The sequence below is a fragment of the Primulina eburnea genome, chromosome 18 (genome assembly GCF_022965805.1).
Source record: "Primulina eburnea isolate SZY01 chromosome 18, ASM2296580v1, whole genome shotgun sequence".
NCBI classification, from domain to species: Eukaryota; Viridiplantae; Streptophyta; class Magnoliopsida; order Lamiales; family Gesneriaceae; genus Primulina; species Primulina eburnea.
Window position 1 is genome coordinate 32,085,725 of NC_133118.1, and position 13,929 is coordinate 32,099,653.

Genomic DNA, 13,929 nt, shown 5'->3' on the forward strand with positions numbered 1-13,929 from the left:
TTGTCGATTCTACCCGTTCAGGTAGGATTGAATAGGATGACGACAGATTTTCAAAGTCAATGGAACAAAATTTATATTCGAGTGTGAAAGTGAGTCTCATATTGCATGTTATTTAAAGAAACTTGTAAAAGAGTTGTTTCTCCAAATCACCAACATTGTAACCAACTTACCATTCCCCACACAATGTAGGGGAACCTCCGAGTGCATATAGTAGAGCCCCAAGAGCAATCGGATGGACTACATAAGTTCTTTGAAGAAACTTGTGCAAGGGTTGTTTCTCCAAATCACCAACATTGTTGGGATTCCCGCATTGCAAAATATACCTATGAACACTCGCGAGAGATTGTTTATATGTTTGTATTCAAACAATTGCAATACTGAAAATACCCTTTCAGTTATACTGCGCTGGTGTGAGGTATGGAAAGCCAACTCATGTTGCTGAACCAGAATCCTTCGAGGGGGCTGTGAGGGTATTTCTCTGTATCACAGAACTGATAATATTGGTGGTACGTACCGATGTGTGCTCACTCAGTCAGTTGGATTTCAAGACAAAAAACAAAGCGCAAATCTTTATCTTTTTTTTTTTTTTTTTTAATCTTTTTTAGTGATTCTACATCATGCGAAATCTTGGTTTTGTTGTACCAGCCAAAAGAATCCAACTTGAAGGGCTTGAACACCACAGTACGCGAAGAAGTACTCCAGCAATTTGGAAAGCTTGAAACTCCGGTGAGAAAGATTGCTCGGAAAGAAAGAGTGATGTCCAAAAGGCCCGAGATGGCATACAATCTACGGCAACAGAAAATGCTCCCCAATTGAATGTGAATATGGAGTGGCAATACACAGCAAATGCATAGCCACAACTACCCCAACTGTGGCCATATCCAAAGAATTCCACTTTCTGCCCAATTAAATATTCTTCCTCCCCTTAACTACAACATCGGATAGCAAAATCATGCCAAAGCTAGAATCTTTTTCATTTCCCGAAATTTGAATTACTTATTTGAATTTTTTTTTTATATTTTTAATATGAATATTGATAGGCTCGTAATAGTTTGTGGCGCCGTCTGTGGGAAACTTGAGCTCGAGACGAAGATATGGTTTTCATTCAAAAACAAGTCCAACCTTGCTCGGCACCTCAGTAAGCCCAACTCTGTTTGGCAAACATACAAGTCCGACCAGCGCGTCACTCAGATCTTGTATGTAGATTTTATATGGGCTCAAAGCTCAGCAGCTATCCCAGATTGGCGTGGAAAAGCATTTGCTATGCACTCAGTAGCATACAGCTATATTAGTCAACTAATTTAGCTCAACCAGAGAAGTTTCACTCTACCGAGAATGAATTCTGATTCAGTATTTCCAGGTTAGTGATTTGGTTTTTAATAAAACTAATATAACAGGAGAAGAGGAAAAATTGAAAGTCCGGGAGACATGAGGCCCCGACACATTCCAGAGAGCCCGGGCAGACCATGCAGACAGCCCGGGCAGACCATGCAGACAGCCCGGGCAGACATCCAGACAGCCCGGGCAGACCATGACACAGCCCGGGCAAACCATCCAGACAGCCCGGGCAGACCATGCCACAGCCCGGGCAGACCATGCAGACAGCCCGGGCAGACCATCCACAGCCCGGGCAGACCATCCACAGAACCCGGGCAGACATACCAGAGCACCCGGGCATACCATGCAGGCCACCACAGCACCTTCTTGAAAGTCCGGGAGATATGAGGATCCGGCACATTATCTTAAAGTCCGGGAGAGACGAGGCCCCGGCACAGTATCTTGAGTCCGGGAGATATGAGGCCCCGGTATTCTTATTTAAAGACCGGGAGGCATGACGCCTCGGCACCCTTATCTAAGCCCAGGGAACTACACCCTGGCTCGGGGCCACACACCTCGACCATTCCCAAGTCCCGGGACATGCTCCCGGCCCAAGGCTCCGCACCTTGGTTCTTAAAAGCCCAGGGAACTACACCCTGGCTCGGGGCAACACACCTCGACCATTCCCAAGTCCCAGGACATGCTCCCCGGCCCAAGGCTCCGCACCTTGGTTCTTAAAAGCCCAGGGAACTACACCCTGGCTCGGGGCAACACACCTCGACCATTCCCAAGTCCCAGGACATGCTCCCCGGCCCAAGGCTCCGCACCTTGGTTCTTAAAAGCCCAAGGAACTACACCCTGGCTCGGGGCAACACACCTCGACCATTCCCAAGTCCCGGGACATGCTCCCCGGCCCAAGGCTCCGCACCTTTGTTTTTAAAAGCCCAGGGAACTACACCCCGGCTCGGGGCAACTCATCTCGACCATTCCCAAGTCCCGGGACATGCTCCCCGGCCCAAGGCTCCGCACCTTGGTTCTTAAAAGCCCAGGGAACTACACCCTTGTGGGGCCCTTAACTCCTAATCGTTATTACAATGCAATCTGATTAGGGTTTAATTAATCACAGCGGAAAACGGGTTTAAAATTTCTTTACAATGAGCCCAAAATATCTCTTCTGATATTTAAATACTAAAAATAGTATCTAAATTCAAATCATAAACACGCCCACACGTAATCAATCACATACAAACATCTCATATCCTCGGGACATGCCCCGGTATATAGATATATATACATATATATACTGGGAACAAGACATAAACATAAACCTCAGCCCAAGCTGTGGCTCCCACCAGAAGTACCCTCTCTGGTCTCCTGATATCCTGGAGTACCTGCCATTGTCCACACACAAAGACAACAACAGCCCCCCTTGGGGGTGAGCAAAGCTCCGTATGGAACAACCACAATATATACCACAAGTATCTAAACAATGATATATGGTATGCAATGCATGTATGTCGTGGAGGTATAGGGTCAAATGCCCATCCACTGAGCACATGTCAGAATCAATCGAATCGCTATCAAATCAAATCAATGCTCGAGCTGGCACACCGGCCGATATGGGAATACACATATGATAGCGTCGACGAAGCGCCATCAATCCCACATCTCATATCCAATCATATGGGGCCACAATTGTCTTTGCTTTACGGGTCATATAATACCGGCATAGCGATTGTGTTCACAAACCCCGGAATCCAATCAAATCATATCAGGGTATCCAAGGATCATAGCTCAACGTGCATGTCATGTATCGATGTATGCATAAAATGATGTGTGTTAACAAAACATTTATTTTATACATCGACACTCCAATCTCCATGTCATGTATGCCACATTAAATCAACAAATAGGCACATAGACACGTATTCCAATCCAATCAATCAAATCAATCCAACATATATCATATAATACAGATACCTGTCGTATGTTACCCGGTCGCAACATACCTTAATTCTTCGTTCCAGTTGATGTAGCCTGAAGATATTGATATAATACTTTATCTACATCCATAACATATTCATTCCAGTCAATAACATACTCCAAAATCAATAATATGAGTTTCAAATATCATTTGAAACTTCAATAATTCATATCAAATCAAAATCATATCATAATTCAATTCCGACTTCGAATATGAGTTTCTTGTCGGTTATTCTACTACATATCAGAAATTCAACTTCAGATACATGCTATTCCAGCACTTGGATATTTAAAGCTGCTGAAACCAGAAGAAAATTACCTCAGTCAGAAGCCTTCGACGCGACGATAACAAATATATAATTTGTTTCGCGTTTAGACAACGTTTAAAAGTCGAATCGGACGAAAGAAATCGAATTCTCTAACTTTCCCTCGAAGTTATCGTATAAGAAATGGCGAAGGAAAGAGAAAAGAAAGGATTCTTATCCTCACCGCTCTCGCGCTCGGGCGGTAGAATTCTCGCGCCCGAGCGCGAGACATTCTGTCCCCGAGAGTTGCTTGTACCGCGCTCGAGCGGTCAAACATTACCGCTCGGGCGCGGCATGTTCTGTCCCATGCCACTCGCTTCGCGCTCGGGCGGTCACAAACTACCGCTCGGGCGCGAAGTGTTCTGCCCGAACATCAAGTTTTCATTCCTTGGCGCTCGGGCGGTCATTTTCTACCGTCCGGGCGCCACACGTTCTGTACAAATAGTTATGTTTGTACTAAATTGGCGTCCGGCCTCTCAAATCAATTCGTACAACCTCAATTCATATACAATATTCATTTTCTCAATTCATTGTCACGATATACATCAAATACATAATCCATGACAATTTCATTAATTATCGATAATCATATAAGATTTACGATAATACGATACACGGTCCTTACAACCCTGGCTCGGGGCAACACACCTCGACCATTCCCAAGTCCCGGGACATGCTCCCCGGCCCAAGGCTCCGCACCTTGTTTCTTAAAAGCCCAGGGAACTACACCCTGGCTCGGGGCAACTCACCTCGACCATTCCCAAGTCCCGGGACATGCTCCCCGGCCCAAGGCTCCGCACCTTGGTTCTTAAAAGCCCAGGGAACTACACCCTGGCTCGGGGCAACACACCTCGACCATTCCCAAGTCCCGTGACATGCTCCCCGGCCCAAGGCTCCGCACCTTGTTTCTTAAAAGCCCAGGGAACTACACCCTGGCTCGGGGCAACTCACCTCGACCATTCCCAAGTCCCGGGACATGCTCCCCGGCCCAAGGCTCCGCACCTTGGTTCTTAAAAGCCCAGGGAACTACACCCTGGCTCGGGGCAACACACCTCGACCATTCCCAAGTCCCGTGACATGCTCCCCGGCCCAAGGCTCTGCACCTTGGTTCTTAAAAGTCCAAGGAACTGCACCCTGGCTCGGGACAACACACCTCGACCATTCCCAAGTCCCGGGACATGCTCCCCGGCCCAAGGCTCCGCACCTTGGTTCTTAAAAGCCCAGGGAACTACACCCTGGCTCGGGGCAACACACCTCGACCATTCCCAAGTCCCGTGACATGCTCCCCGGCCCAAGGCTCCGCACCTTGGTTCTTAAAAGCCCAAGGAACTGCACCCTGGCTCGGGACAACACACCTCGACCATTCCCAAGTCCCGAGACATGCTCCCCGGCCCAAGGCTCCGCACCTTGGTTCTTAAAAGCCCAGGGAACTACACCCTGGCTCGGGGCAACTCACCTCGACCATTCCCAAGTCTCGGGACATGCTCCCCGGCCCAAGGCTCCGCACCTTGGTTCTTAAAAGCCCAGGGAACTACACTTTGGCTCGGGGCAACACACCTCGACCATTCCCAAGTCCCGGGACATGCTCCCCGGCCCAAGGCTCCGCACCTTGGTTCTAAAAAGTCCAGGGAACTACACCCTGGCTCGGGGCTCCGTACCTCGACTATTCTTAAGTTCAGAAGATATGAGGCCCCGGCATCTTATGCAAATACCGGGAGGCATGATGCCCCGGCATCTTATTTCAAGTCCATGAGACACGAGACTCCGGTATTTCATCTCATTTCTGGGAGACATGAAGCCCCCGATGCTTTTATAGAACAAGATTAATTATCTTTCCAGTGAAGTCCAAGCATGACTAATCGGGAAAGCGAGTATGACTCTAGTCCGACTATTTAAGGAGGGAGTGATGATACCCTGGAAAGGGCTCGGGTCATTCTTGGACTCGTGCGGAAAGAGAACTTACACGAGTCAAATTCCAAAATTGCTGAAAAGAGTAGAGCATGGGTAAAATTTGACCAGGGTAAACAGGGCCCGACCAGGGTAACCAGGGTTCTCCAGCCCGACCAGGGTAACCAGGGCCCGACCATGGTAACCAGGGTAACCAGGGCCCGACCAGGGTTCTCCAGGGCCCGACCAGGGTAACCAGGGTTCTCCAGCCCGACCAGGGTAGCCAGGGTTCTCTAGCCCGACCAGGGTAACCAGGCCCGACCAGGGTAACCAGGGTTCTCCAGCCGGACCAGGGCGACCAGGGTTCTCCAGCCCGGCCAGGGTTCTCCAGCCCGTTCTCCACAAGACCCGAACAGTGTCTATGCACTATAATCGAGGTCATCTTCTTCAGCAGCCGGGCAGGGAGATGCCTGGGCTCTACTCATCCCGGGCAACCAGAAGCTCGGGCTCTCGTGCAAGCTCCCGGGAACTTTCTACTCGGGCTACCTCGAGAAGGGCACCACACTCGAGTGTATCGGTATGAGCAGTCTTATCTGTCAGAACTACAGGGGTTTGGTGTGTCAGAGAAGCTATCAGAAGTAGGATGGCTTGACAGGAAGTCAACATCAAAGGCTATGAGTGGTAGGTGTACACGCAAGTCGAGGTAATCATCATTATTTCTCCTACTATAAATGGCAGATATGTTTCTCATTTAGAGGGGGCTGAATCTTGAGTATTGGCACTCACATATGTTAACACACATATTTACACCAGTAGTCTTTATTTCTCTAAAAGCTACACTGGTTATCATCTTATAACCTGCTGACTTAAGCATCAGAGTGGTCACGTCGGACACCCCTCCGGCGCCCATTCACGAGTTCTTTTCATTGTTTGCAGGTCACGATTGAAGCCATCTACCTTGTTCATTTTCCTAAACAACACTATAAATTGTTGATTTGATCCGTTGGAGCTCCTTACCCGGCTCATCCATTTCAACTGGATCACATCAGTTCATTGTTACCACTACCAGCGTGCTTAATTGACACATTTTTGTGTGATTTTATTGTAGGAGGAAGTTTTCTGCTCTTGCGATAAATTCGGGCTAAAAAGAGTGATTTTATATCACAATTAAAGTTGCCGATATAATCTTAGTGGAAGACGTGGAGCAGAAAAATTCAGAAGATGTTTTTACATAAGGCGTGACCACGCCTTGTGACTACTTCTCGGCTGCCTAGTGAGAGTTGAGGAATATTCATAACAAGGAATAAATAGAAGATAGAGTTTTTTCCATAACAAAACTCTATATTCTTAATAGGATATCTCCTAAGATCTTTTATTTTTTAGTGATTAGGTTTAAATTTAGATTATTAGACTTTTATAATTTTGGGCCCAATTTGTCTTTTAAACCTACAAACTAACGTGAAAGAGGGGAGGCGGCAGATTTTCACACAATACACAATTCCTTCCACTAATCTCACGTGAAGAGAAGAAAAGAAAGGGCAAAGATTTTCTCTCCAGTTCTCTCCACAACTTAGGATAAGTTTTATTTCTATTCAGGGGATATTTTTACCATTTCAATTTATCACTGTGAGGCTTTTGTGATTTAATTTAATATTCGTGTTTTGTTCAAGTATTTGTTGATTTATGATTTATTTATACGAAAGTTGTATCTTGGTTAATCTGACAATTTAATTCAATATATAATTTTCTACTGCTATCCATGAATTCAGTGATCCGTAATTGTCATGAACGATTGGTACATGAGTAGCTATAGATTAGGCGTGTTGTGCTATAATAACATATTTAATTTAAATAAATCAACGAAACTCGATCTATCAATTGCAGCTATCTCGATTGTTAGATTTTAGGATTAATTGTTTTCACAAAACGAAAAATGCTATTTTTTATTAATATGGAACGCTATCGTGCCCAGTTAATTATCAATAAGTTTTGACTGGATGCTGGGTTTGGTCAATTAAATTAGGAAAACACAAGGATTTTAGCGGCTATCCCTATAATTCTAAGGTTAATTACTTGTAACTGCATGAATAAATATATGTTAGCCGATGAACAGTGATACAATTGAATAGTATAAATCCCTTGAATCGAGCTTGGTAATATTAATTTACATTTAATTAGTTATTCATCTTGATTTGTTATTTCTTCTTGCATGTTAAATTAGTTCTAGTATTTTATTAGTTTTTATCAAACAGAAACCCCCTTTATTTGCATTTTACTCGAAAGAAATAAATCTCCCGTTCTCTGTGGATTCGACCCTGCTCACCATTACACTAATTTTATTTAGAGAGTAGGAATTTAAGTTTGGTGGCACAACGACAACACACCAAATATTCATTTATTAAAAAACATAAATTAGAAAGAAAAAAATACGAACATTTGATATTAAATAAATAATACAATACAAACACAAAATTATTGATCCAAATCTGCTTGAATATGCTAAAACTCAACAACAAATAATTTAGCAAAAAAAACTTGAAGCGGAAAACGCATTAATAATTTAATTTGGTTGTTCGTTAAATTCATAGCTTTTATAGTTAATTAATTTCAATTCAAAGTCTTAAAATTTTTATAATTAAAATCTTATAATTTTCAAATAAATTAATTTAATATTTATTTATAATTACAAAAATAAAAATAATAATATAAAATTTATTATTTAATTAAAATATAACAAAACTACATGTAGGCAGCAAATTTTTTTTTCTCATTTTTAAAATAGTTTTTACAATGTTGCGCCACATGTTGCTCCAATCCAACGTCAAATGTGCTGCTTATTCTTTAAAAAAATAATAATAATAACAATAAGGCGGCAGCAGGTTTTGTGGGGTTGAATTGGAGACTTTGCATGTATCTTGTGAGGCTGGTGATGGAAAGATCAAGATTTTTTAGGTTCACACAAGATATATGCAAGTCGCTCGAGCCTTTTGTCCTTTTCTGTTTGCTTAGAGATATTTGGGAGTGCAAAGTTTGTGTTGTGTGGTTGTGTTTATATCTCTAGGAACTTCATCTCTCCTTCTTTATCTAAGTCCTCACTCCCCAGACAGATACATCTGTACATTGCTTGAGAAATGGCTGCGACATCTGCTACAAGTGCTGCTCTGTTTAATTCTTCCAAACAAATTGTATCAAACTCTACTTCTTCAGGTACCCTTTTTTTTTGTTGAAAGAATAATGATCTCTATGCGATCTTGATTCGTTGTCTGATGTAACAAAGCGTATAACTAGTCTGTAATTGCTTGGATTGGAATTAGATCAAGGTCTTAGTGAATAGGATTCATGGTTGTGTATCGAATAAATTTCATGTTTTTTATGGTTGAAGAATGCTAAAAATCACATTTTTAACGTAGGAGTTTGATAAAATTTTACTAATCATTACCACTATTTTTTCTTAAGCTTCATATTCATCAGTAATTATCATGAGTATCTTATCTTATCGAACATAAAATTTTCTTGTAGCCACTAGTTTTTGGGGGAGTTCTTTGCCTAGAAATTATCCAAGTAAGAGAGATTAATTAAGATTAGAGGGCAAGTAATTGATGCTGCCTGCTACTACTCCAGTTGCAGATGCCCCCATTATCGAAACTAAAGAGTAAGTTCACTATAAATTTGCACGCCTCCATTTTTTTTACAAGATTAGAATGTCAGTTTCGAGTTTTGTTTAACTCTTTATCTGTCAAGACAATCGCATTCGTGTCCATGAAGTCTCATGGTATAGTTTCTTGAATGCTGTTTTATAGTTATGTGCTTCCTAGATGGGCCACCTTTGATCTTGGAAGAGCTCCAGTCTACTGGAAGACCATGAACGGCCTTCCCCCTGCTGCTGTATGTTAAATGTTTAGCTCTCAACTTTATTTCCTCTGTATTCTGTTCATGTGTGTGATTTCTTGAGAAAATTAACAGGGAGAGAGACTAAAGTTATTCTATAATCCTATGGCAAACAAACTTGTTCCCAACGAAGACTATGGAATTGCTTTTAATGGTAATTTCTCACGCTCCATCCAAAGTTGGCTTCACTAGACTTTGTTGCGTGTCATTCGCTTTCCAATAAACCATGCAGCTGGGTCAGTATTGTTGAAATGCAAATTCAATTATTGATGTCGTACGTGCTCGAATATATAAGCTTGTGAATGGTGCATTTACCACTCCATTGTCTTTCACTCTATCTTGAATTATGTGCTGTATCTTTGCATGTGGCCGGCGTTCTGTTAATCGACGCATTCTGTAGGAGGGTTCAATCAGCCCATCATGTGTGGTGGTGAGCCACGAGTAATGCTCCAGAAAGTAAGAGGAAAGGCCGATCCTCCTTTTTACACAATCCAAATATGCATCCCAAAGCATGGTATACCCCTTGCACAAATTCATTCTAGTTTATAAATTGCGGCGTATTTCATTCTCTTGATGTTCTCTATTTTTCAGCATTAAGTTTAATATTTTCATTTACGAATGGAGTCGATTGGGACGGTCCCTACAAGCTACAATTTCAAGTGCCAAAGGCTTGGCGGAATAGACCAATGGACTTTTTCTCTGAGGTGACAAACTGTTCTTAATCCTGTTTAGGGAATATTTACCTGCCTTAATACCAACTATTTCATCGTAAACATTTAATTTTTGTTCGCAGGGTCTTGCCAAGGAGCTGAGTAAAGAAGGTGCATGTGACAAAGCAATATTTCCTGATAATAACATAGTGGTCACTAGATGTGCTATGATCGGTAACTTAACTTTGGAAGGAGTAAGTTTTCTTTTTCTTCCCTATTTTACATCACATTGTTGGGTAATATAAGTTACCCCTACTGTTCGGTGTGGCTGCCTATGTAGCACAACTACCGAAAGTGGTGCTTTTGGTTCTGTATCAGTAGCTTAAGTAGAGTACATACATGCTGAAGATCAACTCCACTGCCCCTATTTCGAAATGCAATATAAACTTTTTTATTGTCTATGAAATCGAGAGGGTGATTTAGAACGTCTAAAAGATGCGTAGATGATTCTTGGTTTGTTAAGCATCCAAAAGATACAAGCATAAAAAACCTGAAACTAAACTTTTGTCATGGATACAGGGTGACCGCTGCAATCTTGATCTCGTACCTGGATGTACTGATCCAAACTCGCTCCTTTTCAACCCACTGGCCAATGTGGACGATGGTTCTTGCCCTCCTTACTTAGATTCCGAGGACTAGCCACGACACATAGGATTCCAGCTCGTACACCAGACGCTTTTTGCTGTTCGTAATTCTTAAAGGCTTGTCTGTAGAACACATCGAAATTGGTGACAGCATCAGTATATACATGTAACTTCTATTGGTTGGGCTGTGCTTGTATATAAAGCAACTTGGGATCAAATAAAGGCGTAATTTTATGTGATACATCTCAGATTGTCAATCTTTGCAACTCAATATTGCATGTGAACATAAGACTGGTGATTGCTCAATCAACCCTTTGAAGGGTATTTTTGCTGTTCCTTAAGTTTCTGGATTTGTTGATCAAAACTCATTTTCAGTTTAAGACATGTTGGACTGAATTAGTCGCACAATTAGTTGTGTGATGTTCAGCAAAGCAAAGGTTTTAAGACTTGTCCGAATCCCTAAATGTTAATTTGCATCCTTGTTGGAGACAAGATTCATATTTAATAGTAATAAAGAAACTATTGGTCAAGATTTTATTTACTGGTGGCAGGGAGCGGCCTAATTAATAGGATGCTCAATTGGATTTGGCTGGAAAATTAGGCCAGGTTAAAGTCAAATCACCCATTTAGTATACCAGATGATAGCCATGAAACAAAAATACTAGCAACTTTCTGGGGAGAAAACTCTTGCCACCTATTTACATGGTTAGATACATACATATACCTAAATCCTATTTCCAACTTCCCAGAAAATCACAAGCATCTTTATAAATCACACGAATTTAACGTTTCTAAACATTGCATTGCACATATTTTCAGGATTCTTTTTCAAGCATAACAGCTGAATATCTTGTGTTTGGGGAATTACATGAGCCACTTAAATCATTTCATTACAGCTCACGCCATTTTCTTTCTTATGTTCATACTTTCCGGCCAGAGAATCGAAGAGTATCCCAGCCCCAACACCAACTGCCAAGTCGATCGTGTAGTGACCTCTAGTAGTTAGTAACCTAATGACTTGCAAGATGTTTAGGGCATCAAATGTGTATGCGAATTCCCATCTTTGCATCCGTTTCATGTCTAAAGAAGCGATCACTGAGGCAGCTACATGGCCAGAATAAAACAAGAAAAATGACACATTCCCCACAGGAAAATCTGCACCTGAACCCAAGAATTCCTGTCAAGAAACGATCAAAACATCACAAATGCTTGTTTAGATCACATATGTAACAGATAGACAACACTGTGCAAGTTATTGATTCTGGATCGAGGTTGTGCCCTTGTCCTTAAATATATACTAAATTGGCAATCTGACAACTAAGAACAATCTAGTTGTCCTAATCCCTACAGATGTTCAACTCTCTTATACCAGTTGATTGTAAACCTTTTGTTAAATAACTAATGTTTCTTGTTTTAAAAGTATTAAAAAATCCATGCTTGTCCCGTGAACTGGTTGACCTATAAGATATTTGATATCATATTTCCATCTATGCAATGAGATCACTCAATTATCGACTCAAACTTGATTCTGATGGAGCTCAAGCTGTTTGAACCATTGTTTAACTTGAGCTCGAGCATATGTAATTTAAGCTCGAGTGTCCTCTGAGTTACACAAGTCTTGTAGATAAGAGTTTAGTTACTTCAAGTTTTGTAAAAAATATGAACTTTTCATTCTTGACCAACTAGATCCAAGTAATCGTGGATTGGATTTGAATTCACAACTCATGCATGGAACTCGACTCCATTTGTATTCAACCCGGTCAATATCTCAGTTATGCGAATAATCTTCCACAAATTTGCATAAAAATTGAATTTTGAACATAGTTTCAAGGAACATATATAAATAAGAACCTGGGGCACTGGAAGCTGTGTGACATATCCAAGAATTCCTCTACATGTGAACATGAATAGCGCTGATAAGGTAGCTCTTGGTCTACCCTCAATCACAAAGGTACCTATTATGTAGGCCGTTTGCATGCCCACAAACACCTAAACCACAAAGATTCGAAATTTGGAAAATCTCATTAAACAATTCAATTTTATAACTTGGTATACATTTTTTTTAGTATGAACCATCAACTCCAAAGCAAGTCCATACTCAATCCTAATCCGTGGGACCATTTCCATTCAAAATATATTATTATATGTAGCAAATCTAGATATAATGTAAATGGAGCTTGTATCATATGTCAACATCAAAATTCAAAGGTAAATGCACCACCGCACTTTCTGCCATTTGCAATCAGCAACATCAACTGCAATGTGCAATTCACACATCGAATTAAAGTCAAAGCCACCACTCAAAATTATTTACAAGTGAAAAAAATCCCATGAATAGTCTAAAATGGAAAAAGTAGTAATATTTTTAATGGAGGGAATGAAATGCAATATTAAATTTACCGTATTAAGCCCAGCAAGAAGCGTATTGAGGTCGGGCTTGGAGGCGAGAGACCGGTGGAGAGCTGCGGTGGCGACAAAGCCCAGATCAAACGGCGGAGCAGTCGACGGAACCATGTTTAGCGTGTACTCAACCACCATGAAGAACAGGACGCAGGCAGCGAAGGCGAACGGCACGGGGTGATTCCTCGCAGTGACGTACACGTCCCCCGCCGTCCATTTCAAGAAATGAGCGTTGCTCACGTGGCAACGGAGATTTTTATCGAAGATCGAGGACGAGGCGAATCTTTTCTGGATCATGTCGGGAGAATCCGAGGGTTGCTTGTGGACGCCGTTGGTGGGTGCGGACTGTGTGGGTCTTTTGTTAGTAGAGAAACGGAGGCGGGTGGTGGCTCCGTTCATCTCCGGTGGTTGCTCCGATTGTCATGTAGAATAAAGGGGATGGCACTAGTTTGTGTGTATTTATGCGTGTGACGGATTATACAAGGTGGTGGTGGGGTTGAATGAATGGTTGTGGAAATGGGAAATTTAAGTCAAAATAAATTGAAATATGTACTGATTAGTTCCCATTACTTTTCATTTTCTTTTATTTTTTAACAAAAAATCATGTGAAACAATCTCACGGACTGTATTTTATGAGACGAATATCTTATTTGGATCATTTATGAAAAATATTACTTTTTATTGTGAATATCGGTAAAATTAACTCGTCTCACAGATAAAAATTCATTAGACACATCTCATAAAAGAACTACTCTTTTTCTTAGTGGCATACCTCCCTAAATTATGTAAATTATTAGTTACTAAATTGCATTATCCTCCACCAAACGTACCGTGACATACGCTTGTGTTCCGTTT

At 41.7% G+C, this 13,929-nt stretch overlaps 2 protein-coding genes across 3 annotated transcripts; one reads left to right on the top strand and one right to left on the bottom strand.

The window, feature by feature from the left end:
- Positions 1-8,500: 8,500 nt before the first annotated feature.
- On the top strand, positions 8,501-10,917 carry LOC140819311 (protein POST-ILLUMINATION CHLOROPHYLL FLUORESCENCE INCREASE, chloroplastic). Of its 2 annotated transcripts, XM_073179332.1 has the most exons (8): positions 8,501-8,699; positions 9,012-9,144; positions 9,293-9,377; positions 9,456-9,534; positions 9,781-9,894; positions 9,972-10,084; positions 10,174-10,284; positions 10,610-10,917. In XM_073179332.1, the coding sequence occupies exons 2-8, from the start codon at positions 9,092-9,094 to the stop codon at positions 10,727-10,729; spliced, it is 675 nt and encodes a 224-aa protein (XP_073035433.1). In that variant the 5' UTR covers positions 8,501-8,699; positions 9,012-9,091; the 3' UTR covers positions 10,730-10,917. The 2 variants fall into 2 exon arrangements, with proteins under 2 accessions (XP_073035433.1, XP_073035434.1); XM_073179333.1 differs by lacking the exons at positions 8,501-8,699; positions 9,012-9,144 and having other exon boundaries at positions 9,264-9,377.
- A 403-nt stretch (positions 10,918-11,320) lies between these two features.
- Positions 11,321-13,585, bottom strand: LOC140819310 (phosphatidylcholine:diacylglycerol cholinephosphotransferase 1-like). Its single transcript, XM_073179331.1, has 3 exons — positions 13,075-13,585; positions 12,526-12,663; positions 11,321-11,851 (listed from the first exon to the last, which is right to left on the bottom strand). Exons 1-3 carry the CDS (start codon positions 13,471-13,473, stop codon positions 11,552-11,554), a joined length of 837 nt encoding a protein of 278 aa, XP_073035432.1. The 5' UTR covers positions 13,474-13,585; the 3' UTR covers positions 11,321-11,551.
- Positions 13,586-13,929: the final 344 nt, after the last annotated feature.